This window comes from Geotrypetes seraphini, chromosome 9 (assembly GCF_902459505.1).
Source record: "Geotrypetes seraphini chromosome 9, aGeoSer1.1, whole genome shotgun sequence".
Classification (NCBI taxonomy): domain Eukaryota; kingdom Metazoa; phylum Chordata; class Amphibia; order Gymnophiona; family Dermophiidae; genus Geotrypetes; species Geotrypetes seraphini.
In genome coordinates this window covers 104884338-104911102 of record NC_047092.1, presented here as the reverse complement: position 1 = coordinate 104911102, position 26765 = coordinate 104884338, and the positions used below count along the sequence as shown (strand labels likewise).

The following is a 26765-nucleotide window of genomic DNA, read 5'->3' as shown; positions in this document are numbered from 1 at the left end:
TTGGATGTCATCTGCGTATGAATAGGGGATGAAGCCTATGGCCTGACAAAGTTCTAATAGAGGTGCAAGGAAGATATTAAATAATAGAGGAGACAAAATAGATCCTTGCGGAATTCCAAAGGTTGAAGTGTAAGGGGCGGATTCCTCATTATTAAATCTAACGATAGAAGTTCGGTTGGTGAGGTAAGATTTAAACCAGTCTAAAACTTTCTCGTTAATTCCTTTTTCTTCGAGTCTTTTTATTCACAGGAGCACAGAAGTAGTCTCTGTATTCACTCTGTATTTGTAAAACTTATTCCTTAATAGTAATCTTTATGAATCTTGCTTTTCTGCATTTCTATATTCTTTATGCAATCACTTCTGGCTGTGATTCTACTTCCTAATGAAACCTCTGTGAAGGAATTGAACCCAGCACCTGGCGTTTGTAAGGGCGCATCAACCTAACCCCTCCATCCTTACAAATATGTCTCATATTGTTCACATGTTGTGACCTCTAGACCAGTCCTAGGTCACCTCCTTTTCACCTTTCTTATTGGTATACCCATTCCTACTAACATAGTACAGTCACTTCTTTTTGTAGGACTCATTCCTACTTTTCATTTTTCTCTGTACACCTCAGAAGAGAATCAGAAACCCCTCTATGGTGGCACCGAAGCATGTAATCTTGATCCACCATTGGCATCTTTCTAGATGCCCTGGAGGTCATTAATTTTTTTTTTTTTTTAATAATTTCTCAGTTGATAACCTTGTGTGTTATCTCACTACAACCATTTTATAATGGTCTAGCAGGTTGAATTTCTTGCTTTTAACTTGAGAAAAAGAGTTTGGGGTTGTTGTGGAAAGGCAGAATGGATGAACCGTTTGACCTTTCTCTGCCTTCATGCTTCTATATTTCTATATGAACTATCGTGGTGTGCATTTCATCCTACTCATAGTTTCTTCAATGTGTTTGGGTGTAGACAATGTTCTCGCACGTTTTTTCTGGTTTCTATTATTACAATTCACAAGACCTTGTTCTGAGTCTATATTTGTTTGTTGCTGGAGTCCTGGTATTACACTTCTGCTCCAGCACTTCTAGCTTTCCACATTTCATTTTTCTCCATTACGTACTTATCTGTGCAACACTGGGGTTTTCTCCTTCTGGTTGCACATTTAGGCCCTGATTCTATAAAGGGCGCTTAATGCTGAGCGGGACTTATGCGTCCTAACTAGGTGGTTAATGAGCCATTTAAGGGTCTTAACGTGCGATAATTGGCACATGGACATCCAAAGGATGTTGGCATCACTTTGTAGGCGCCTCCACAATTTTATGGACGCCAATTGGGAAAATTCACGCCTAACGGAATAGGTGTGAGCTTCGAATGGGCGTGGAATGGGCGAGGCTTCAATATGGGCATCCTTTGATTCATTTGCATAATGCTGAGCGACCTAGGGCATCCATCTCATGCCTACGTTGTAGGCGAATGAAAACCAGGTCTACTTTTCTGCATAGTTTAGGCTTCAGATAGACCTGAGTTCTATGGACGGAACTTAGGCACAGTTTGGACATCCTTAATGCAATCAGCTAAATAGCTCTTTGGGTTTTTATTACAAAAACAAAAGCAAACCAATTACTCAAAAAATAACTTACAACTCACATAAATACATCAACCCCACCAAATTCTGGACAAAAACAGACACCATAATCCAAGACTACAATCCCAAAGACTTCATCTCACAATGGAGCCATCTAAGTACAGCAACCCTAGATAAGCTAGCACCAGAACAATCCAAAACCAGAATCCATAGAAAATCAGACAAATGGTTCAACAACGAACTACTCCTACTCAAAAGGCAATGCAGACAACTAGAAAGAAAATGGAGAAAAAGTAGCCAAGATTCCACAAAAATAGCATGGAGAATACTGAATCAAAAATACAAACAAAAACTGAAAGAAAAAAGAAAGACATACTACTCAAAGCAAATAGAAGAATCCCAAGACACAAAAAAGTTATTCCAATTACTAAAAGAACTCACAGACACCACATCCTACCTGACCAATAACAAATCCCCCTCCCTCAGTCACACTCTTAGCCACATTCTTCAAAAACAAGATCGCAACTATCAGAGCCATGTTCAATGGAACACTTACGCACCTAGAAGAAATCGCAACTCCCCCCCACAGAGAAAGAATCAGTTGCAGCACACAGAACCTGGTCCCACTTCTCACCTATACAATGGTCAGTCCTCAACAAACTTTATAATAAATACAGCCACGCAGCCTGTGACCTTAACCACTTAACCAAAACCTCCAGTACACTATTTCACACCCTGCTCCTACAATGGATACAAACTTTACTCACAGATGGCCTTTTCCCACAAGACCTCATCAAAATCATCATAACTCCGATCCTAAAAGATCCCAAAGGAGCAACGGACTAACCATCCAACTACAAAACCCATAGCTTCAATTCCACTTTACGTCAAGCTAATGGAAGGCCTCGTAGCTAAAGCCCTAATCTTATACCTAGAAAACCACAACTTACTCCACCCCACGCAGTCTGGTTTCAGAACCAACTACAGCACTGAGGCCCTACTAGGAACACTCATGAGCACCACTAGACAACACCTCAGCACAGGCAAGAAAATGCTGATCATACAACTAGACCTCTCCGCAGCCTTTGACCTGGTAGACCATGACATCCTTTTACAAACACTAGACTCAGTAGGAATCACAGGCAAGGTACTATCATGGTTTAAAGGATTCCTACAATCCAGAACTTACAGAGTTAAAACAAACAGAAAAATCAGAACCATGATCCAACCTCTGCGGAGTACCCCAAGGATCACCTCTGTCTCCCACACTCTTCAACCTTTACATTGCTTCCCTCAGCCTAGACAAACAAGGCTTAACCGTTATGCAGATGACATCACCATTCTCCCCTTCGACCAACCAATGCCCTCCATGATAGGCACAATACACAGAACACTTGAAACAGCAACATGGATGACAGAACACAAACTAAAACTTAACCCTGACAAAAAAACTTCATCCTTCTAGAAAACAGCAAAACCCCAACCTTAACAAACCTAGTAATAAACTCAATCTTATACCCCATACAACCCACGCTAAAACTCCTTGGAGTGCTGATTGACAGAGGTTGTACCATGCAACCACAAATCAACAAAATAATAAAAATATCATTAGCAACTATGAGAAACCTAAGACAAGTTTGAAAATTCTTTGACAGAAAACAATTCCAACTCTTGGTACAATCTCGAATCCTAGGCCTAATAGACTACTGCAACATACTATATCTCCCCTGCCCAGCGACCATGCTAAAACAACTACAAACAATACAAAACACAGCCCTAAGACTCATCTGTTCGCTGAAAAAATATGACCACATCACAGAGGCATACCACGACTCACACTGGTTCCCAATACAAGCCAGAGTACACTTCAAATTCCACTGCCTACTATTTAAAGCTTTAAATGGAGACAGCCCAACCTACTGGAACAACCGACTAATTCAATCCACCTCAACCAGACACAGGAGAACCCACACACTATTCACACACCCGCCAACCAAAAATGTCAAATGAAGAAAACTGTATGACATCCTACTGGCCACCAGAGCAGCGAAACTAGACAGACAACTCACCAATCTGCTGATTTCGACTACAAACTACAAAACCTTTAAAAAAGAAACAAAAAACTTACTCTTCAAAAAATACATAAAACCAATATAACACAACCAGATCTGTCCCAAGCTTCACCTGTAATACTATATACTCCTTAGCAAATTAGAAAATGTTCAAACTATTTCTTAATATCATGACAATTCTTATGTAATCCGCCTTGAACCGCAAGGTATTGGCAGAATAGAAATCACTAATGTAATGTAATTTAATAAGGTACAACATAAACAGGGCACATCAAAACAGATATATTGCATGGAATACCTTCTATTTTTCTGGACAAACAGCAGTGCTATTTGCTAATTAGAGGGAAAGATCCATTAACTGAAGCACAGCACATGAAAAGCACAGCTTTATGTTTTTTATAAAAAGCTACTCTTTTTTTCTGACTATAAACAGTGCTCCGATCGGTTCATTCTTGAAAGCAAAGAAAGCGCATGAAAAAAATATGTAGATTACATACATAACTTCATTTGCAAAAGCTTAAAAACAGCAAAGGACGATCTTGCTTGACAAACTTGCTGCACTTCTTTGAGGGAGTAAATAGGCAGATAGACAAGGGTAACCCGTCGACATTGTATATCTGGAATTCAGAAGGGGTTCGACAAGGTTCTGCATGTACGACTACTTCGGAAAATTGAGAGCCATGGAATAGATGGTGAAATACTCACGTGGATTAAAAACTGGCTAGGGGATAGGAAACAGAAAGTGGGAGTAAATGGACAATACTCAAACTGGAAAAACGTCACCAGTGGGGTGCCGCAAGGCTCGATGCTTGGACCCGTGATCTTCAACATATTCATAAACAATCTGGAAATGGGTACGATGAGTGAGGTGATTAAATTTGCAGACGAAACAAAGTTATTCAGAGTAGTGAAGACGCAGGGGTATTGTGAAGATCTGCAACGCGACATAACCACGCTCGAGAAATGGGCAGTGTGACATTCTCATCCCTAAGGATGACCCTGTCAAGCGTAGGATAGGGGTTAAGCCGACTTCCCTAACCAGGAATCAAGACAGGGCTGCCTATCCTGAGGCAAATGAATGTGATGCAAACCTTGATCCCTTGCCCGAGCCAAAGCCTGTCAGGAAAACTAGCTCTCTGAGAAAATATAACCAGCTCCCAGAGTGTAATATTAACACTGAACTGAGAGGGAGCCAAAGTGCCTCCAAAGCAGTACCTCAGCCAGGTAGGACTGGGAGTGGCTCTTCCCCCTTAAGGCAGCTCTCCAAGAGTCTGAGAGGGACAGCTCAGGAAGGGCTGGCAGAGAGAATCCTCCTGGCCAGGCAAAGGCAGGCACCCAAGCCAGAACCCATGGACTGGGAAAGTCCTGTAACACAGAGCCCAGCAGAGCAAGAGTTCCAGAGGAGCAAATGGAAATAACAGAGTTGTCAATACCTGAAGTGGAATCCCTGGAACCCATGGATGTGAGTGTGGCAGTTTCCTGCTCATTAATTATTCTTTTGTTTTTGGGAAGTTGCCTTAAAGAGTTTGTTTGGACTATGTTGAATTACCAGGACCTGGCAAAGAATGTGTTTGGAAACTGTTTTGTCTTTTGGTGCACAGCAGCTGGGCTGGAAGCAGTACAGTCTTGGTGCTTTGCACTAATTAAGCTACTCCACACCAGCTGGGAGAGAGCTTTGTTAGAAGCTGGTTTGTGGCGGGTGTTAGCACTGGAACAACACTGAGAACTTACAGGATTGGGGGTTGGGTTCACTGAAGACCTCGGGCTGGGTTATTTTGTGGGTGCTTGTGAAAAGCTTTTTTGTGAGAGTGAACCCGGCAATCCTGTTCCTGCAACACCAGGACCGGAGTGCTGTATAGTACTGGAGTTTTGTTTGGATTGCTTCATACCTAAGGACCTAGTGAAGACTGGGACTGAGTGAAGTTAAAGTCCAGGAATCCTTGTAATATAATGAACTAAGAACTTTATAATACTTACCTGGGTGAGCTTCTAAGAACCTGGGCAGAAGTATTGTCTTTTGATATTTTTTGTGCTGAGACAGAAAGTCTGCTTTGTTTTTTTTAAATTAAAACTGTTGTCCATATGCAGTGTATCTACTGTTGATTTAGTGAACACACCAGTGAACTGAACTACTATGTAGGGTTTTACCTCATTGGGAACCACGTCAGGGTTGTGCTGCCACCCGTCGGTGAACGCCGCAGTGCCCTCGCGGAGCCGACTGGGTGACAGCAGCGACATGGCAAATGAAGTTCAACGTGGATAAGTGTAAGGTAATGTATGTCGGTAACAAAAATCTCATACACGAATACAAGATGTCTGGGGCGGTACTTTGAGAGATCCCCCAGGAAAGAGAATTGGGAATACTGGTCGACAAGTCAATGAAGCCATCTGCGCAATGTGCGGCAGCGGCGAAAAGAGCGAACAGAATGCTAGGAATGATTAAGAAGGGGATCATGAACAGATCGGAGAAGGTTATCCTGCCACTGTACCGGGCCATGATATGCCCTCACCTGCAATACTGCGTCCAGCACTGGTCGCTGTACTTGAAGAAGGACACCTTGAAAGAAATCTTGAAAAAGGAAAAGAAACCTTGCGGAGAAATTTAGACAGTATGTTTCTAGGCATTTAAACTAGAAGGTGGGGGTGGTGTATGTACAAAGGACAATTATAGAGACCACCCCCAGCAAAAGAAAAGATGTGTGGTAGTAAAGATTGCAATGTAAACAATATCAGAAACTCACTTCTTAGCATTGCAACGGAAAGTGAAACGAAACAAAAAATCTATACGAAAAAGGAGATTACCGCTGAAAAATAGCTGGAAAGCGATGACCACAAATGCTCGCAGTCTAAGCAACAAAGTTCATGATCTACAAGCCCTGATGTTAGAGGCAGATCTAGATATTGTCGCTATCACAGAGACATGGTTCAGTGAATCACATGGATGGGATGCAAACATACTGGGATATAATCTTTTTAGGAAGGACAGAGATGGTCAAAAAGGTGGAAGATCAATATCCAAGCGACCGAAATGCAAGGGACCTGGGGAGAGGAAGAAGTGATATGGATCGCTCTGAAACGAGAAGATGGAACTTCTATCTACGTGGGTGTAGTCTACAGACCTCCGACTCAATTGCAGCAAATTGATAAGGATCAGATTGTGGATATCCAAAAGTTTGGAAGGAAAGAGGAGGTGCTGCTGTTGGGAGATTTCAACGTGCCGGATGCGGACTGGAATGTTCCGTCTGCAGAATCGGAAAGAAGTAGGGAGATTGTGGATCCCTTTCAAGAGGCTCTGCTCAGACAAATGGTGACGGATCCCACGAGGGAAAAAGCGATATTGGATCTGGTCCTCACAATTGGGGAGAGTATCTCTAATGTTCGAGTGAGTGCTCACCTGGGAAGTAGCGATCATCAAACAGTTTGGTTTGATATAACAGTTAAAGTGGAGAGCGGCTTCACAATACTTAAAGTCCTAGATTTCAAACGTACGAACTTTAATGAAATGGGAGAGTACCTGAAGAAAGAGCTGTTAGGATGGGAGGACATAAGAGAAGTGGAAAGACAGTGGTCTAAGCTGAAAGGAGCGATAAAAATGGCTACGGACCTTTATGTGAAGAAAATCAATAAAAACAAAAGAAAAAGGAAGCCGATATGGTTCTTCAAACTAGTGGCGGAGAAAATAAAGGCAAAAGAGTTGGCATTCGTGAAATATTAAAAAACCCAAGAAGAGGAGTGCAGAAAGGACTACAGGGTGAATCTGAAAGAAGCCAAGAGAGAGATACGTCTGGCAAAAGCACAGGCGGAAGAACAAATGGCTAAAAATGTAAAAAAGGGAGACAAAAATTTTTTCAGATATATTAGTAAAACGAAGAAGATGAAAAATGGAATTGCTAAACTAAAAGATGCTGGGAACCGATATGTGCAGAGTGATGAGGAAAAAGCAAATGTGCTAAACAAATACTTCTGTTCTGTGTTCACAGAAGAAAATCCTGGAGAAGGACCAAGATTGTCTGGCAAAGTTACACGAGAAAATGGAGTAGATTCTGCGCCGTTTACGAAGGAGAGTGTTTATTAGCAACTTGAAAAACTGAAGGCAGACAAAGCAATGGGACCAGACGGGATCCATCCCAGGATACTGAGGGAGCTCAGAGAGGTTCTGGCTGGTCCTATGAAAGACTTATTCAACAAATCTCTGGAAACAGGAGTGGTTCCCGGGGATTGGAGGAAAGCGGATGTGGTCCCTATTCACAAAAGTGGTCACAGGAATGAAGCGGGAAACTACAGGCCGGTGAGCCCCACTTCAGTTGTTGGAAAAATAATGGAAGTATTGCTGAAAGAAAAGATAGTGTACTTCCTTGAATCTAATGGGTTACAGGATCTGAGGCAACATGGCTTTACAAAAGGTAAATCGTGCCAAACGAACCTGATTGAATTTTTTGATTGGGTGACCAGAGAGCTGGATTGAGGACATATACTAAATGTAATTTTCTTAGATTTCAGCAAAGCCTTTGTTACGGTTCCTCATAGGAGGCTGTTGAACAAACTTGAAGGGCTGAAGTTAGGACCCAAAGTGGTGAACTGGGTTAGAAACTGTTTGTCGGACAGATGCCAGAGGGTAGTAGTTAATGGAAGTCGCTCGGAGGAAGGAAAGGTGAGTAGTGGAGTCCCTCAGGGTTCGGTGCTGGGGCCGATCCTGTTCAATATGTTTGTGAGTGACATTGCTGAAGGGTTAGAAGGAAAAGTGTGCCTTTTTGCAGATGATACCAAGATTTGTAACAGAGTAGGCACCGAAGAGGGAGTGGAAAATATGAAAAAGGATCTGCAAAAGTTAGAGGAATGGTTTAATGCCTGGCAACTAAAATTCAATGCAAAGAAATGCAGTGTAATGCATTTGGGGATTAATAATAGGAAGGAACCGTATATGCTGGGAGGAGAGAAGCTGATATGCATGGACGGGGAGAGGGACCTTTGGGTGATAGTGTCTGAAGATCTAAAGGTGAAAAAACAGTGACAAGGCGGTGGCTGCTGCCAGAAGGATGCTGGGCTGTATAAAGAGAGACATAGCTAGTAGATGGAAGAAGGTGTTGATGCCCCTGTACAGGTTATTGGTGAGGCCCCACTTGGAGTATTGTGTTCAGTTTTGGAGACCGTATCTGGTGAAGGACGTAAGAAGACTGAAGCGGTCCAGAGGAGGGTGACAAAAATGATAGGAGGTTTGCGCCAGAAGACGTATGAGGAAAGACTTGAAGCCCTGAATATGTATACCCTAGAGCAGTGGTTCCCAACCATGTCCTGGAGGAACACCAGGCCAATTGGGTTTTCAGGCTAGCCCTAATGAATATGCATGAAGCAAATTTGCATGCCTATCACTTCCATCATATGCAAATCTCTCTCATGCATATTCATTAGGGCTAGCCTGAAAACCCGATTGGCCTGGTGTTCCTCCAGGACAGGGTTGGGAATCACTGCCCTAGAGGAAAGGCAGGACAGGGGAGATATGATTCAAACTTTCAAATACTTAAAGGGTATTAACATAGAACAAAATCTTTTCCAGAGATAGGAAAATGGTAAAACCAGAGGACATAATTTTAGATTGAGGGGTGGTAGATTCAAGAGCAATGTTAGGAAATTCTATTTTACGAAGAGGGTGGTGGATACCTGGAATGCGCTCCCGAGAGAGGTGGTGGAGAGGAAAACGGTGACTGAGTTCAAAGAAGCTTGGGATGAACACAGAGGATCTAGAATCAGAAAATAATTTTAAATATTGAACTAAAGCCAGTACTGGGCAGACTTGCACGGTCTGTGTCTGTATATGGCCATTTGGGGGAGGATGAGCTGGAGAGTGCTTCAGTGGCTGGGAGGGTTTAGATGGGCTGGAGTTGGTTATAATGGAGATTTCGGCAGTTGGAACCCAAGCACAGTACCAGGTAGAGCTTTGGATTCTTGCCCAGAAATAGCTAAGAAGAAAAAATTAAAAAATTAAAATTGAATCTGGTTGGGCAGACTGGATGGACCATTCAGGAATTTATCTGCCGTCATCTACTATGTTACTGTGTTTGGATAAGCTGGACTGAGCTTCGACAGCAACTCTTGTAGTTGGAACCTAAGAACAGTGCTGGGCAGATTTCTATGCCCATTAATATAAAAAAGGCAATTTAATTTAATCATAAATTTATAATGCATGTAACTATTTGGCAGACTGGATGGACCGTTCCAGTCTTTATCTGCTGTCATTTACTATGTTACTATGTTACTATGACACAATACTACTCAAAAGGGTCCAGAGAAGAGCGACTAAAATGGTTAAGGGGTTGGAGGAGTTGCCGTACAGTGAGAGATTAGAGAAGCTGGGCCTATTTTCCCTTGAAAAGAGACTGAGAGGGGACATGATCAAAACATGTAAGATAATGAAGGGAATAGACTTAGTAGATAAAGACAGGTTGTTCACCCTCTCCAAGGTAGAGAGAACGAGAGGGCATTCTCTAAAGTTAAAAGGGGATAGATTCCGTACAAACATAAGTAAGTTCTTCACCCAGAGAGTGGTAGAGAACTGGAATGCTCCAGGGATTCAAGACAAGGTTAGACAAGTTCCTGCTGAACAAGAGCAAACGCAGGTAGGGCTGGTCTCAGTTAGGGCACTGGTCTTTGACCTGGGGGCTGCCGCGTGAGCGGACTGCTGGGCGCGATGGACCACTGGTCTGACCCAGCAGCTGCAATTCTTATGGTCTTATGAAAACACAGACACAGACCTTAGCATGGCTTCTACTTCATTGCAAATGTACAATGCTGACCTCATTGTGAGATCATCAAGGTGCACCTGGAAGGTAGAATGCCACAATTAAAATATGTGCTGGGATTTGAACCTATGACCTCTGGAAGATGGGAACAGGGCTTTTACCCATTGAGCCAGAGCAGCTTCCATTAATGTCTTTCTTCCTCACATCTGATATGATAGCTTAGGGATCTGCTAAGCTATGATCTCAGGTATTTTCACCTTCTCATGGCTAGGATCACTAAGCTCTCATGGTAGGAACTCCCATGACTGAAAGGAAGCTGCTGTGGCTCAATAAGTAAAAGCCTTGTTCCCATCTTCCAGAGATCATAGGTTCAAATCCCTGCACATATTTTAATTGTGGCATTCTACCTTCCAGGTGCACCTTGATCTCACAATGAGGTCAGCATTATGCAGCTGCACACCTCCATTTGCAATGAAGTAGAAGCCATGCTAAGGTCTGTATCTGTTTTTTTCTGTTTTTAAGCTTTTGCAAATGAATTTATGCATGCAATCTACATATTTTTTCATGTGCTTTCTTTGCTTTCAAGAATGAGTTGATTTGGAGCACTGTTTGGTCAGAAAAAAAGGGTAGCTTTTTAGCAAGAAACATAAAGTTGTGTTTTTCATGTGCTGTGGAACACAGAATTAGCTACAAAATCTTGCTGTTAACATTTAAAACTTGTCAAAATAATCAACCCAAATTTATAGACAGACTCCTTATTCCCCCTAACTCCTCTAAAGTATTACATGTGGGAAACAGAAACCCGAGGTACAACTATACGATGGGAGGGATGTTATTGAATGAAAGTACCCAAGAAAGGGATTTGGGGGTAATGGTGGACACGACAATGAAGCCGACGGCACAGTGCGCAGCGGCCGCTAAGAGAGCGAATAGAATGCTAGGTATAATCAAGAAGGGTATTACAACTAGAACGAGAGAAGTTATCCTGCCGTTGTATCAGGCGATGATGCGTCCGCATCTGGAATACTGCGTCCAATATTGGTTGCCGTACCTTAAGAAGGTTATGGCGATACTCGAGAGGGTTCAGAGGAGAGCGACACGTCTGATAAAAGGTTTAGAGAGATTGGGAAAACTGGGACTCTTTTCCCTGGAGAAGAGGAGACTTAGAGGGGATATGATAGAGACTTTTGTCTTTGTTTTGTTCTATTTCTATCATTTAAATTTCTCCAGAATTCTACTGTTCAACGGCTCCCCCTTCTGCTTCTATTCCTTTCTCTCCTCTCTTCTACCTTCCAAAGTATTTAGATCAATGCTGTCTTATTAAAATGTTTATTTTATTTTTATTTTTCCTCTAACTCTACTTTTCACTTCTCTATTACTCTCCAGGTACTTTAGTTAGATTGTGAGCCTTCGGGACAGTAAGGGAATTTTTCAAGTACCTTTCTTATTTCTAATCTTAATGTATATTTTCTGTAAACCGCTTAGAACCTAACGGATGTAGCGGTATATAAGAAATAAATTACATTACATTACATTACATTACATTACATTACTTACAAGATCATGAAGGGCATAGAGAGAGTAGAGAGGGACAGATTCTTCAAACTTTCAAAAAATAAAAGAATAAGAGGGCATTCGGAAAAGTTGAAAGGGGACAAATTCAAAACGAATGCTAGGAAGTTTTTCTTTACCCAACGTGTGGTGGACACCTGGAATGCGCTTCCAGAGGGCGTAATAGGGCAGAGTACAGTACTGGGGTTCAAGAAAGGATTGGACAATTTCCTGCTGGAAAAGGGGATAGAGGGGTATAGAAAGAGGATTACTGCACCGGCCGCCGCGTGAGCGGACTGCTGGGCACGATGGACCTCAGGTCTGACCCAGCAGAGGCATTGCTTATGTTCTTTTGTTCTCTAGAACTCTTCGCTCCATGACTCAAACTCTGCTCTCGGTTCCATTACTCAAGCTTATTAATACAATGAGATTGAATATTTTTACAGTGACTGCTCCCTCTCAGTTTTCTGATAAGTTTCAAGTTTTATTACCATTTGATGAATCGCCTATACAAACTTTCTAAGTGATGAACAGCATTATAAAAACAACAGTTTAGCGGACAAACAGCTTTTTAAACAAAAGTAAAAAAACTGATATAATTATAACACTTAACAAATTTCATCTTACAAATGGATTAGGGACAGACATGATGTAAGAGGGTAGAAGGGGAAAAGTTACAATTCTCTCAGGTATGAAAAAAACATAAAAAAGGAAAGAACGAGGGGAAGGGATACATATTGAATTCTAGAGTAAGTTAACGTGTCTCAGAATTTAATTGTTAAAAGCATCATTAAATAAAAAAGTTTTTAGAAGTTTTTTAAAAGAAATAAAATCTTTTTCTTTTCTAATATAGCGTGGCAATGAATTCCACAATTGTTGAGCTACAGTGGCGTACCTAGGGTATGTGGCACCCGGGGCCCATCATTTTTTGACACCCCCACCCCTATGTAAAAAAATATTTTTTGTAATGACCATGAAACAGAATAAATGGTCAGAATAGAAACAGGCAGTGAAAATTTTCTTATATTCCAAACATAACATAACATAAATTATGTCTGAATTGTCATGACATCAGAAGTACATATGGAGTAGTTGCAGGTGATACTTGGGACAGTTCTGATTGTGTTAGTTCGGTTTTATGTGTTTTTTGAATAGAAGGGTTTTTATTTCTTTTTGAAGGTTTTGCAGTCTATGGTCGATGTCAATTGGTTGTAGAGTTGGGGGTCGAGTGTTGCAGCTCAAATGGCTAGGAGGTTGTCGAACAGTTTTTTTCTTTTGACGTTTTTGGTTGGAGGGTGTGTGAATGGTGTGTGAGTTCTCCTATGTCTGTTTGAAGTGGATTGAATTATTTAGCTGAAGAAATTAGTTACCCCCTCATCCCACACACATTAATTCTCTTCCATTTTTGTTCCCATTATAAAAAAACACTGATAAGTTCCCAGAAAAAAAATACATTAAAATAAGAAGTGAAAACAAAGGCTCCTACAGATGAGAACATAACATAAGAATAGCCTAACTGGGTCAGACCAATGGTCCATCATGCCTAGTAGGCCATTCTCATGGTAGCCAATCCAGGTCACTAATACCTAAAGAGTAGCAACATTCCATGCTACCGACCCAGGGCAAGCAGACACTTCCCCCATGTCTTAATAACAGATTATGGACTTTTCCTCCAGGAATTTGTCCAAATCTTTCTTAAAACCAGCTACACTATCTGCTTTTACCATAACTTCTGGCCACTTCATTTTTAAGTTTAGATCTTTCCTTTCAAACAGAGACCTTGCTAGATGTCAAATACAGCACAAGGTAACTTCACATGGACTTAGCTGTGCAGGAAATGTGAATCTCCTCATACACCCACCATATAGTGCAAAAATGTGCAAAGGTCTGTTTTTTTCTTTCGATCACTACATAGCCTAATGCCACACAAGCAACGCTGTTACAAACATATTCTGTAGGTCAATGCTAAGGATAACAAAGTTTCCTTCCTTGGACCAGAAGGAGATAAACCACTGGAAGAAATCCCAAAACAACACCCAAAGACCCAATCAGTGTGTGAACCAGTTGAGTGGAGTGGACTAACTGGGGGGTGGAAATGGGCCCGGAGTTTGCTCAGCAGAATTTCCCAGACCACCTCTTCCTCTTAACACATTGACACGCTGCCACCACCACCACTAGGAACACCTCACTGGGTAGGCCAGCTATGCTATAAACTTTATAAAACACATTATTATATTTTCTTATAAAGCACATATTTTAACTGAACTCTCTGACATCCTCAGCCTTTCCATTCACAAAAATAGAAGGAAGAAAAGTTCCCATTTCCTGCTGTCTCATGTCCCCGGCCTATACAATATTTTTTTTCTGCAGACCCTTCAAAAGTCTGACCAAATCCTCGTTTCACTTGCATTATAAAGTACTGAGGATGCCATCTCTCCCCAATCCCAGGTCCTAAAGTCTAAGACAGTAGCGCAAACTAATGCTGCCAGATACAGGAAAAAAAATTTTGATTCGATTCAGCCCTATTGAATTGGTTTTTCAATTCGATTTTCCTGCCCAGTTGGGTGATTTTTTTCAAAACTCCTGGTGGGTTTTATAGCTTTTTCACCCCCTTTGGCTTCTCCTAACCACACTGGCGCTGTGGTGTAAATAAAATAAAGAAACAAAAAGGACTTTTCCTCTCTCTGTTAAATCCTAGCTCACATTTGCAGTCCAACACCAGCTCTGGCAGGATACACATTTCAAATCTGACATATTATAATCACAAAACAGAAAATAAAATTAATTTTTCTACCTTTTGTTGTCTGGTTATGTTTCAAATCTTGTTGGTCCAAGGCTCTGGTTTTCTTCTGATAACTTGCTTGCCAGGGTCTCCTTCTTTCTGCATGCTAACCATCCATCTGCCAACTCTGTCCTCCCTTTCCATTTCCCTTCCCTTCCCAGGAAGTCTGGTATCTTTCCTTTTTTTCATCTCCCTCCACAGATCCACCTTTTCTTAAATACCCTTTCATCCGGCATCTCTCCCTCCTTCCCCACCATCCCAGAGTCCACCATCTCTCCCTTTCTTTTCCTAATTATCCTCCTATCCAGTATCTCTATCCCTCCTTCACACCATCCCTTGTGTCCAATTTCTCTCCCTTTCTGTTCCTTCCCTCCCTAAATCCCATGGTCCATCATCTCTCTCCCTCTCCTCTATTTTCAGACCCATTATTTCTTCCCCCCCCCAAAGTTTGGCATATGCACGTCTCTTTGAACACCCCCTTCCCTCCGTGTACTTCTAAATCATGGTCCCCCCCAAAGGCCTGTCCCCCCTTAAAGGTCTGCCTGTCCCCCCTTGAAGGCCTGCACCCCCCTTGAAGGCCTGTCCCATACCCTTGTAGGCCTGTCCCCCCCTTGAAGGCCTGCCTGCCTGTCCCCCCCTTGAAGGTCTGCACCCCCCGAAGGCCTGTCCCCCACTTGAAGGCCTGTCCCACCCCCTTGTAGCTTCTCCCCCCCCCTTGTAGGCCTGTCCCCCCTTGAAGGCCTGCCTGCCTGCCTTTCCCCCCCTTGAAGGCCTGTCCCCCCTTGAAGGCCTGCACCCCCCCTCGAAGGCCTGCACTCCCTTGAAGGTCTGCACCCCCCCCCGAAGGCCTGTCCCCCACTTGAAGGCCTGTCCCACCCCCTTGTAGATTCTCCCCCCCTTGTAGGCCTGTCCCCCCCTTGAAGGCCTGCCTGCCTGCCTTTCCCCCCCTTGAAGGCCTGCACCACCCCCCGAAGGCCTACACTCCCTTGAAGGTCTGCACCCCCCCCGAAGGCCTGTCACCCCTTGAAGGCCTGTCCCACCCCCTTGTAGGCCTGTCCCCTCCTTGTAGGCCTGTCCCCCCTTGAAGGCCTGCACCCCCCCCCCTTGAAGGCCTGTCCCTCCCTTGTAGGCCTGTCCCCCCCTTGAAGGCCTGCCTGCCTTTCCCCCCTTGAAGGCCTGTTCCCCCCCTTGAAGGCCTGCACCCCCCCAAAGGCCTACACCCCCCCCCCCCGAAGGCCTGCACCCCCCCTGAAGGCCTGCCTGCCCCCCTTGAAGGCCTGCACCCCCCCCCGAAGGCCTGTCCCCCCTTGAAGGCCTGCCTGTCACCCCCTCCCCCTTGAAAGCCTGCTTGCCTGCCCGCCCGCCCCACCCTGAAGGCCTGATGCCCCGACCCACCCGGAAGGACCGCTCGCCCCCCTGGCCTCCCCGCACCACCTATGAAGCAGCCGCAGCAGGATCACGAAGTCAGCGTCAGCGATCCCTGCGCTGCTTCCTGCGCCACGGTCCCGCCCCTCCTCTGACGTCAGAGGAGGGGCGGGATCGCAGCGCAGGAAGCAGTGCAGGGATCGCTGACGCTGACTTCGCGATCCTGCTGCGGGCTGCTTCACAGGTGGTGCAGGAAGGTCAGTGGGGCGAGCGGTCCTTCGGGGGTGGCGGGGGACTGAACGGTAAGGCCGGGAACACCCCCTTAGGGCTGGCACCCGGGGCGCACCGCCCCCCCCCCCGCCCCCCCCTTGGTACGCCACTGTTGAGCTATAACAGAAAACATGTCATTTCTTCTTGTGCCCACAATTTTCAAGGAAGGGACGTTTAATAGGTCTTATGATGACGACCGAAGAGAGCGGGGGGCATAATGAGGAATAATCATTCTTGTCATGAATTGTGGTTCATTGAAAGTTAGTATTTTGAATACTAGAAATAACAGGGTACAGTAGTTTAAAAGTTCAACTGCTTCCCTTCTTGAGATATGTTTTCATGGATTCAGGTCCCAATTTTAGTAGTGCTCTAACCTCACTAAACTTCTCTTGTTCAGTACATGAGGAACTTAAAAAAACAAAAAACCCACACTTACCAACTCTGTTTTTACAAGGATATTAAACAAATCCATTTTAACTTACTTTGCGAAATATTTGGTGTGGATTTCATGCTTACTGACATTTTGTTGTGTAATATGCTTCCTCTTTCTGTTCCATACTGACTTTCTGTTTTCAAGGCTTATCACAATTCTTTCTCAGCCTTGCCCCCCCCCCCAAAAAAAAAAAAATTTAGTTGTTTTCTCCACAGTAATTCACTATGATGTTCATATGTGTGCATTAGCCAGTAGTCCGTTCTTATTTGGTTCTTGAATCTTTTTGGCGTCTCCATCGCCTATATTTAGATTCACCTGCCTCTAGGAGGTAGTTTATTATTTTCAACCTTCATGCATATAGGTTTTCTCGGGTCCTCCTTTTACCTCTAGTAGAGCATGGAGTTACTCAACTCATTTTTTCCATTATGTTCCTTCCCTTAACTCTGCGCTCTTGTATCAGACTTTAGGTTTAGATTTTGCGCAGCAACTCATATTTTATGTGTTTTTGGAACCCCACTCTCCCTCCATCCCTTTTGTTATAGCTAAGGAGTCTTATATGTGAGAATATACTGCCTGCTTGTCTAGGGATAAAGCACAGTTTCCTTAACAGGTGTTATCCAGGAACACCAGGCATATATTCTCATAGAGAAATTGGTCTTTCCAGTCTATCAGGAAGTCATCAGATTCTGGTCCGGTTCCTGACGAAGGGGCTTTGACCATGAAACCTTGCTGGGCTGGATTTTGTGGACTCAGGAATGATTGTTAACTTCAGTCCGTGAACATTGAGGACTTTGGTGACTCTACACGGCGATTGTTTACTGCAACCTTTTACTCACCTAAGTACCTGGAGCTTTTTGCCACACGTTTTGTTACTATCTGACAGTGTTGCCTTGGGTCTTCGGGTTTGGCTATATTTACGGGCTTCACATACCATGTGAGATATAAATTTGTCCTGGCACTTTATGTGAACACTATTTACACTTATTGATTATTACACTAATTTGCACATGTGAATGCCCCAATGATAGTGTGTTGCTGGCATTGCCGGTTCTGCTTTTCAACAAAGCATCTAGAAATCTTCAGATAATTAAAACAAGAAAGGAAAGAAAACACAAACCATTTTCAGAACCAAGAAATCTAGAAATCTTCAGACAATTAAAACAAGAAAGAAAAGAAAACACAAGAAATAGCGTTATTCACATTGGCAAATGTAACCCAGTCTCGGACCAGAGGTCATGGCCTGAAGCTGAGAGGGGACACGCCCAGGACAAACGTCAGAAAGTTCTGCTTCACACAGCAAGTGGTGAACGCCTGGAACTCTCTCCCGAAAGAGCTGGTGGAGGAAACCACCATTCTAGGATTTAAGGGAAAATTGGACGCACATCTTCTTGCAGAAGACATTGAAGGATACGAATGACCAGTGTATTCGCCAGGGTGTGCCTGGCTGAGCCTACGCGTGTGCGGATCGCCGGACTAGATCCGCACCGGATCCCCAGGTCTGATCCCCAGGTCTGATCCGGTGCAGGCATTTCTTATGTTATGTTCTTACAAGCTATTTTCAGAGCTGCTCATTGAGCTGCTCTTTAGAGTTTACAATCCCACACTGAGGGCGCTCCTTCACCATTTAAATTTAATTAAGTGGTCTGATAGTTTCATTAATGACTTTGTTAGCCAGGTTTCTCACTTGATATGTGATACTCTCAGGCACGTCCACGTTTAATTTATTGTGTCTTTCAAGTACCTACTTTTCTTTTGGGGTTTTATTTTATTGCTCTAATTTTATGCCTGCCGTATTTTATGTACATGACATATATATGATATGAACATATGATGTTTTAATAAATTGATTGTCCTCACAGTCGTTTGTCTGTGTCCCTTCCCCACTCCTTTTTTGTGAATCAGTGTGCCAACGGGCGTGCAGCTGAGTGGTCGCGTTTTGTTCTGTGCGATTTTGTAAGGTTGTGTTTTAGTGACTTGGCGGATTTCGATATGATGGATTTTACTGAGCAAAGAATCTGCATCAAATTTTGTTTCAAACTTTAAAAAAACACTGCTGCAGAAACCCATCATATGCTCCAGAAAGTCTTTGGAGATAATGTCATGTGCCAAAGCAAAACCTTTCTTTGGTACAAACGCTTCAAGGACAGATGAACATCTGTCTATGACAATGACTGTTCAAGACGATCGTCAACAAGCACAATACCGGAAACCATAGCAAAAGTTTGTGAGACTATCCTTGTAGATCATAGGCAAGCTATCCACAATGTTTGTGTGATAGTGAGACAGTCATACAGGAAAGTTCAACAAATTTTGTCGGACAAAATTTGTTCCAAGACTGCTAACCGATGAACAAAAGGCCCATTGAGTTTCTGTCTATTTGGAACTTCCAGAAATATTGCAGTGATTACGCACCCTCCCTATTTGCCTGACCGTGCCCCTTGTGATTTTTTTCCTATTCCCCAAAATGAAATTATGATTGAAAGGGCACCGTTTTAACACGATTGTGAAGAGATCCAGGCAGAATCGCAGGAGGTCCTCAAGTCACTCATCCAGGATGACTTCCATAGATGCATGGACTCATGGGAAAAATGCTGGGATCGCTGTATACATTCTCAAGGGGACTATGAAGGAGACTGTGGAAACTAGGAATTTCAGTAAGCAATTTTTTTTTTTACAATTGAATTCCCCGAACTTTTGGTAAGCAGTGCACCTCGCATGATCCTATATAAATATTATAAAAAAGAAGTGAACAAGGTTTTTTACCTCTAAAATCTAACTTATGTAAAAATAAAACATTGTAAGAGCAAAGAAAAATGCCAAAGAACAAAGATCCTCAGGACATGGAGCTGGAACCAGAGCCATATGCTGAGCTACAGAATGGAGCCCTACCCATGGAGGTTTGCTGTTTCAGAGGCAAGTAGTTGAAACTGCCTAAGGGAGTAGCTGAAACCTTGCTTATCTAAGCTACTTCATAGTTTTCTTTTTGGTAACCCTGAAGGAGGTGGGAACTGTGAGAGACTTATTTTGAATTTTGAGTTTTTCTGTTTCCCCTGGGTGAGGGAAGGACTGTTCCAGTCCCAGGCAGTGGGGTTCGCTCCGCGTTTTCTGTGGTGGGATTGAGGGCCTATTTTGGCAAAGTTATAACCACGCAGAGCACACTGCCTGGCCAGCACGTCAGCTGCAGGGAGGGCCAGTGCCATAGCACTGGCGCAGGCTGAAGATGTCAGCACAAGAGACTTTTTGTTTTTCCTTTGAAAACTTTCCATGTGTGGAGCTATTAATTGGCTGAGGAACCAGCAACAGCTTTGGGGAAAATTTACCTTATGTGTTTGGGACTGTATCTAACCAATATTCACCCAGAGACTGTTTAACTGTATATTTTGAGCATTTTGGGGACTATTCTTGATAACTGATCATCCTGACAAGTTTGTGTTTTCTTTTGAAGCTGCTTAATGTGGAAACAAGCAAGCTGGCTTGAGTATTTTTAATTTGAAGAATAAAACCGGTTATTTCCTGAAGATTATTGACCTGGTGTGGTGGTATTCCCTTCTGTTAACATTTCTTTTTTTTTTTCCTTGCGCTGCCCGCAGCGGCTCACAAGAGTTTTCCCTTGCCACCGGTGTCCTAGGACCCATTGCCCTAAGGCTGCCGGTGACAAAGTTGGTATCATTCTTGGGATTAATTTTTACTGCCTTCTATTGGAGACTGTGAGAAGGAACACCAAACCAGGAAGTGGAGTTTCGTTTAAAGCAGTGCTTGACACCGTGGGTTTTTTTGTTGTGACTTTTCACCTGTTGAAAGTGGACTGAGAGCTGTTCAGCAGGAGTAAGGACAACTGGAGAGCTGTGCAAGAGATCGTGACTGCCGGAAGACATGGGAGCAGAACTAGGAAGCAGAACCAGAGGGAGCCCAGCAGTGTTCCAGAGTGCCAAGCCAGTGATCAATCCCAAAGGCCTCATCAGTCTGTCGGGTAAGAGTACCCTGGGGACAGCTGGTGAAGGATACTGGGGTTGATAGCATGGCTGGGAGGCGTGAGTTGGGACTAGCTCGCAGGGGTGTGCCAAAAGAAAAGAAAGGTCGCACTTGGGTTCTTTTCTCTGTTTGTTCTTTTCCAGGTTCGCCATGGATCTCCAGCAGCTGTTTACCCTCTTGGCTTCAGAGCGTCAGAAGCAGACGGCGGACTTAAAGGCCGTGTTGCAGAGCAACCAGGAACTCTGGCGGGCGAGCCAGTTGGAGTCCGGTCGGCGGCATGAGGAGCTGGTGCAAGCTATGGATGACCAGACGAGGACACTAGCACAGTACCTGCAAGGAACGACTACTATTGGACCGAGCACAGGGTTACCAGCAGTGGCAGGAGCTCCGGTAGGACTGAACTTTCTTACTAACATGCAATTGTGTAAGATGGGACCTACAGATGCCCCGGACGAATTTTTGCTAGCATTCGAGAGAATGGCGGTGGCTGCGGGTTGGCCAGAACAACAATGGGCCACGAGGCTGATACTGTGCCTCGCTGGGGCAGTGTTGGCAGCCTATCAGACTCTCAGCCCTGAGTTAGCTAGTAATTACCGAGCCATCAAAAACCACATCCTTGACTATTTAGGCTTTACGAGGGAGCACTACCGTTAGGAGTTTAGGAAAGCCCAAATGAGGGATAAGGAGAGACCTAAAGCACTCCTGCACAGCTGAGCGATAGCTACAGCCCTATCTTGCGGATCCTCAGGCAGTGCTTGCTGAGCTATTGCTCGAGCAGTTTTTGGAAGCGGTGCCAAAGAACCTCAAAGCCTGGATCCAAAGGCAGGGAAATCGCTCTCTAGCCCAAGTTATTGAGTTGGCATTGATTCTACCGCTTCCACAGGGCCTGAAGAGGGCACACATAGGGGTACCTTTTCACATAGGGGACAGATGACAAAGGCAATGGCCCATAATAAGTCCCAGGATAGCATATCCCAGTCCATGAAGAAAGTTCAGGACCCAGGAATACCCAGTAGAAAGTCTGTATCCTGTTTTAGGTGTGGGAAACCCGGACACATGCAGAAGCAGTGTAGGGTCAAGCTGACACTGACAACCTCTCGGGTGGGGTCGAAGGTCCCTCAGAAGCCCTATGAGGTACCAATCCAAGTAAATGGGCATAAGATTAAGGCTCTGCTTGACACAGGGCAGAACAGTCCATTATGTCTCGATCCTGCTGGGATCAAGTAAGGCGAAGTGGTTCTTTTACCAAGATCCCAGGAAGGGTCCCCATAGTTTGTGTGCATGGGGGTAAAAGTACTTTTCCCTGGTATCAAATCCCTATAAGGTATAAGGGGGAGGTGAAATCCCTGAATGTGGCAGTTATTCCAAATGCCCCTGCTTCCCTTATTTTAGGGCGCGATTGGGCAGGCCTCAGGGAGGGCATTCAGGAGAGGAAAACCATCAGAACCCAGGGTGAACAGGGGGACCATTGTTGTGCTCTTATGGCAATAGAGGGTTCGAATCGGAGGCTCAGGAGAAATAGGTCCAGTGGTTTTCATCCTCATCAAGGGAGAAGGGCTTATCCTCGCTGGCAACCCACGATTTGGTGGGCCCCCTAATCTGAACATGCCCAGGCACCTACGCACGCTTACAATAAGGTGGCAGGGTACGATGTTTATGCTGCCGAGAATGTGGTAGTGGAGGCTGGGGGGAGAGAATCTGTCCCCACTGATATACAGGTATCTCCGCCACCAGGGTCGTATCTGAGAGTGGCCTCCCGATCGTGGCTGGCCTTACAGCATTCCCTGGATGTAGGTGCAGGAGTTATCAACCCTGACTTCCGGGGTAATGTGTTCGTGCTATTAATAAATAGTGCAGGTTAGGAAGGGGGACCGCAAAGCGCAGCTAATCTGTGAGCGGATCTGGCATCCAAAGTTGGAGAGGTGGATGCAGCTGCTGCCTACTCACAGAGGATCAAAGGGATTTGGGTCCTTGGATGCCCCCTTAGACGCGAAGATAATTTCTCTAGGCCCGTATATACCTCAGTCTAGCCGGGATTCCTTGGCATTTATAGAGAGAGCTATAGAACAACAATTTAGTAAGCTGCAGCAAGAGCTAGCTCAAGGATAGGAAGACCAGAAACAGCAATGACATCAGGTAGTCTGGGAGATTGAGGGAAGTCTTGGCGACAGGGTGCAAGAGACCCTTTCGCAGAAAGACCAGTTGCTTAGAACAACCCTAGAGGAGAATCTCCGACAAAGTCAAAGGGATTTGCAGGCCCTGAAGGCTAGTACACAGGGAATAAAAGAACAAGTAGAACATATTGAATGTCATGTGGAGAAACAGCTGTAGTGAAGGATATTTCTTGTGCGGTTAGCCAGGTTCAGGAAGAAGTAGAAAAGACGCAGTTACAAGTAGAACAAATAGGGAAAAAGGACCTTAAAGAAATGTGTGAGTTAATCTCAGGTTTTGAATCCAGGGTGGGTTCCTTAGAAGAAGAGTACCTCCTGGGGATAGCAGCGCAAACTGAGGTATCACAGCCTCAGGACTTGCAGTGGTTGGGGGATTTTTATACTCCTGATCCAGGTCCTCCCTTAGGGAAAAAGGGCTACAAGAACAGAAAACGTTAAGCTATGCTGATGCCTTATCCCGGGTTGGAGAAAAGGATCCGGAGAAACATAGGTCCACCCCTAGCAGTCATTTAAGGGGGGGGTATGTGGTATGCAGCCTATGCCTGCTAGGTCTGTCCCTAGAGCAGTACACAGTTCAAGAGCAGACACTACACAAACAGCCCCATTTAAACCCCAATCTGACAAGGTGGATGACTTTCCTTCTTTGACCTATAGAGGGAGCGGGAGCCCTAAGTTAGTTCCTAGGAAATCCTTTTCACCTGAGGGTTTGGGGCGTGGCTGCAGACTGTTAACCCAGAGAGCCGAGCTGTTAGAGAGGCAGAAGCAGAAATAGAGGGAGAAGGAGCAGCTATAGGACGGGCAGCGGCGCTCAGGATTGAGAGCTCTGAATGGCAGCGAGCATATGGAAAGCATGGACCTGACTGAGGCTGGAGTGGAACTACCTCTCTAATCTAATCTAATCTAAACCTTAGGTTTGTATACTGCATCATCTCTACATTTGTAAAGCTCGACACGGTTAACAAGAGTTAGGGTAGAAAGGAACTCCAGTGGAGGGAAGAGGCAAAATGAAGAGAAAATTTAGAGGACTAGAATAACCAGAGAGGGAGGAGGAGTTACATTTTTGAGAATAACCAGGTTTTCAGATGTTTACGGAAGAGTTGGAGGGAGCTCAGATTCCTAAGAGGGGAGGTAAGGTTGTTCCAGAGCTGAGTGATTCTGAAAGGGAGGGAAGAACCTAGTTTTCTTACAAGTGAAACGCCTTTTAGAGAGGGAAAGGAAAGTTTCAGTTTTTGGGTGGATCTGGCAGAATTGGGGTTAGAGGAGTTCCAAGAAAGAGGAATGAAGGGAGGGAGGATACCGTGTAGGATCTTGAAAGTGAGGCAGGCACATTTGAAGTGGACTCTGGAGATAATCGGAAGCCAGTGGAGCTTGGATAAAAGCGGTGAGACGTGGTCGAATTTGCTTTTTGCGAAGATAAGCTTAGCAGCGGTATTCTGAATCCGCTGGAGTCTTTGAAGGTTTTTCTTTGTTAGGCTAAGGTAGATAGAGTTGCAGTAGACCAGTCTGGAAAGGATGGTGGATTGGACAAGGATGGCAAAGTGTTTTTGATGGAAACAGGATCTCACTTTTCTCAGCATGTGAAGGCTGAAGAAACATTTTTTTACTAGGGAGTTGAGGTGGTTGTTGAAGGAAAGTGTAGAGTCAATGATGACTCCCAGAACTTTACTAGAATATTCAAGATGCAGAGTGGGGCCAGAGGACAGTGGGATGGAGGTGGGCAGTTGGTCCAATTTTGAGCCGAGCCAGAGAAGTTTTGTTTTAGATTTGTTCAGTTTCATCTGCACAGTGTGGGCCCAGGATTGAAGGTTCGATATACATGAGGATATGTTCGCCGAGAGGTTGGTGAGGTTCCGGTCGGTCTCGAGGAGGACAAAGATGTCATCTGCGTAAGTGTAGAGTGTTTCAAGGGGGGAGATATGGAGGAGTTTAAGGGAGGACATATAAATGTTGAAGAGGATAGGAGAGAGAGGTGAGCCTTGCGGGACTCCACAGATCGGGTTCCAGGGGGAGGAAGAAGTGCCCTTCATGTTGACTATGTAGGAGCGGGAGCGTAAGAACTTCGAGAACCAGTCAAGGACTGTGGAGGTTATGCCTATCTCGGTGAGTTGGTAAATTAGAAGATCATGATGGACGACATAAAAGCTGCAGAGAGGTCGAATTGAAGAAGGACGGCGAACTTGTTGCGAGAATGGAGATATTGAACTTTTGAGATTAAGGAGGTCAGAAGGGATTCGGTGCTGAAATTGGGACGGAAGCCGTATTGGTAAGGTTGAAGAATGGTGAATTTCTCAAGGTAGGAAGATAGTTGAGTGGATATGATGGACTCTAGCATCTTGGTAAGAAGGGGAATGTCTGCATGTCTGAAGATCCTCAGGACATGGAGCTGTTTTAGAGGCAAGTAGTTGAAACTGCCTAAGTGAGTAGCTGAAACCTTGCTTATCTAAGCTACTTCACAGTTTTCTTTTTGGTAATCCTGAAGGAGGTGGGATGCTTGGAGGCACCGGTGAGAACTGTGAGAGACTTATTTTGAGTTTTTCTGTTTCCCCTGGGTGGGGGAAGGACAGTTCCAGTCCCAGGCAGTGGGGTTCACTCCGCGTTTTCTGTGGTGGGATTGAGGGCCTATTTTGGCAAAATTATAACCACGCAGAGCACACTGCCTGGCCAGCACGTCAGCTGCTGGGAGGGCCAGTGCCGTAGCACTGGCGCAGGCTGAAGATGTCAGCACAAGAGACTGTTTTTGTTTTTCCTTTGAAAACTTTCCAAGTGTGGAGCTATTAATTGGCTGAGGAACCAGCAACAGCTTTGGGGAAGATTTACCTTATGTGTTTGGGACTGTATCTAACCAATATTCACCCAGAGACTGTTTAACTGTATATTTTGAGCATTTTGGGGACTATTCTTGATAACTGATCATCCTGACAAGTTTGTGTTTTCTTTTGAAGCTGCTTAATGTGGAAACAAGCAAGCTGGCTTGAGTATTTTTAATTTGAAGAATAAAACCGGTTATTTCCTGAAGATTACTGACCTGGTGTGGTGTTTCCTTCTGTTAACATTTCTTTTTTTTTTCTTGTGCTGCCCGCAGCGGCTCACAAGAGTTTTCCCTTAGGGCAATGGTGTCCTAGGACCCATTGCCCTAAGGCTGCCGGTGACACACTGTCCCTGTAAGCATCAGTTTTCTTTCCTTCAAGCCAGGCTGTAGGTGCTTGTCTTTTCTGCTCATGTTTTATTTTGTGTAATTTCAGTCTTTGCATTTGTGTTTTTTGCCCTCGTGCTGCAAAGATTCCCTGTGGGAACAGCTCTGACTATGGGAGATCACAGACATGGGAGATCGCAGACCTTAATTCTGCTGTGGGGTTCCCTGTTTGTTGGTAAACCCCTCTGGACAGCCTGCTGATCAAATCAGGGCTCAGGGACCGTTCCCTTGAGAGCTTGCTCACCACAGGTTCATCCATTAGTGAGTTGAGTGCAGGCTTTGTGGTTCAGTGGAGATGCACCCTGGATCAGAGCCAGGTTGCATACTTATTAATTATCTAGAGATAGGAATAATTAGTGAGAGAATTAAATTTGCTGATGACACAAAGTTGTTAAATCATAAGAGGATTGTGAAAAATTGCCAGAGGACCTTGTGAGACTGGAAGACTGGGCATCAAAATGGCAGATAACGTTTAACGTGAGCAAGTGGAAAGTGATGCATGTGGGAAAGAAGAACCTAAACTATAGCTGGGTTTTATGTTAGGAGTCACTGCACAGGAAAAGGATCTAGGTGTCATTGTTGAGGATACATTCAAATCCTCGGCTCAATATACGGTGGCAGCTAAGAAAGCAAATAGAATGTTA

The 26765-nt window shown here is 44.3% G+C and overlaps 1 protein-coding gene across 8 annotated transcripts in view; it reads left to right on the top strand.

Annotated features, from left to right (window-relative positions):
• WDR53 (WD repeat domain 53) overlaps window positions 1–26765 on the top strand; it is a 206116-nt gene that overhangs the window by 156430 nt on the left and 22921 nt on the right. Inside the window, exon 1 of one of the 8 annotated variants that reach the window (XM_033958153.1) lies at window positions 4927–5109. The exons of 6 other annotated variants lie outside the window; for them this stretch is intronic. In XM_033958153.1, the coding sequence (XP_033814044.1) occupies window positions 5056–5109 (54 nt within the window). In that variant the 5' untranslated portion in view covers window positions 4927–5055. Of the gene's footprint in view, window positions 1–4926; window positions 5110–26765 lie in introns of those variants that run through there. One more of the 8 variants, XM_033958154.1, reaches the window with a different exon arrangement.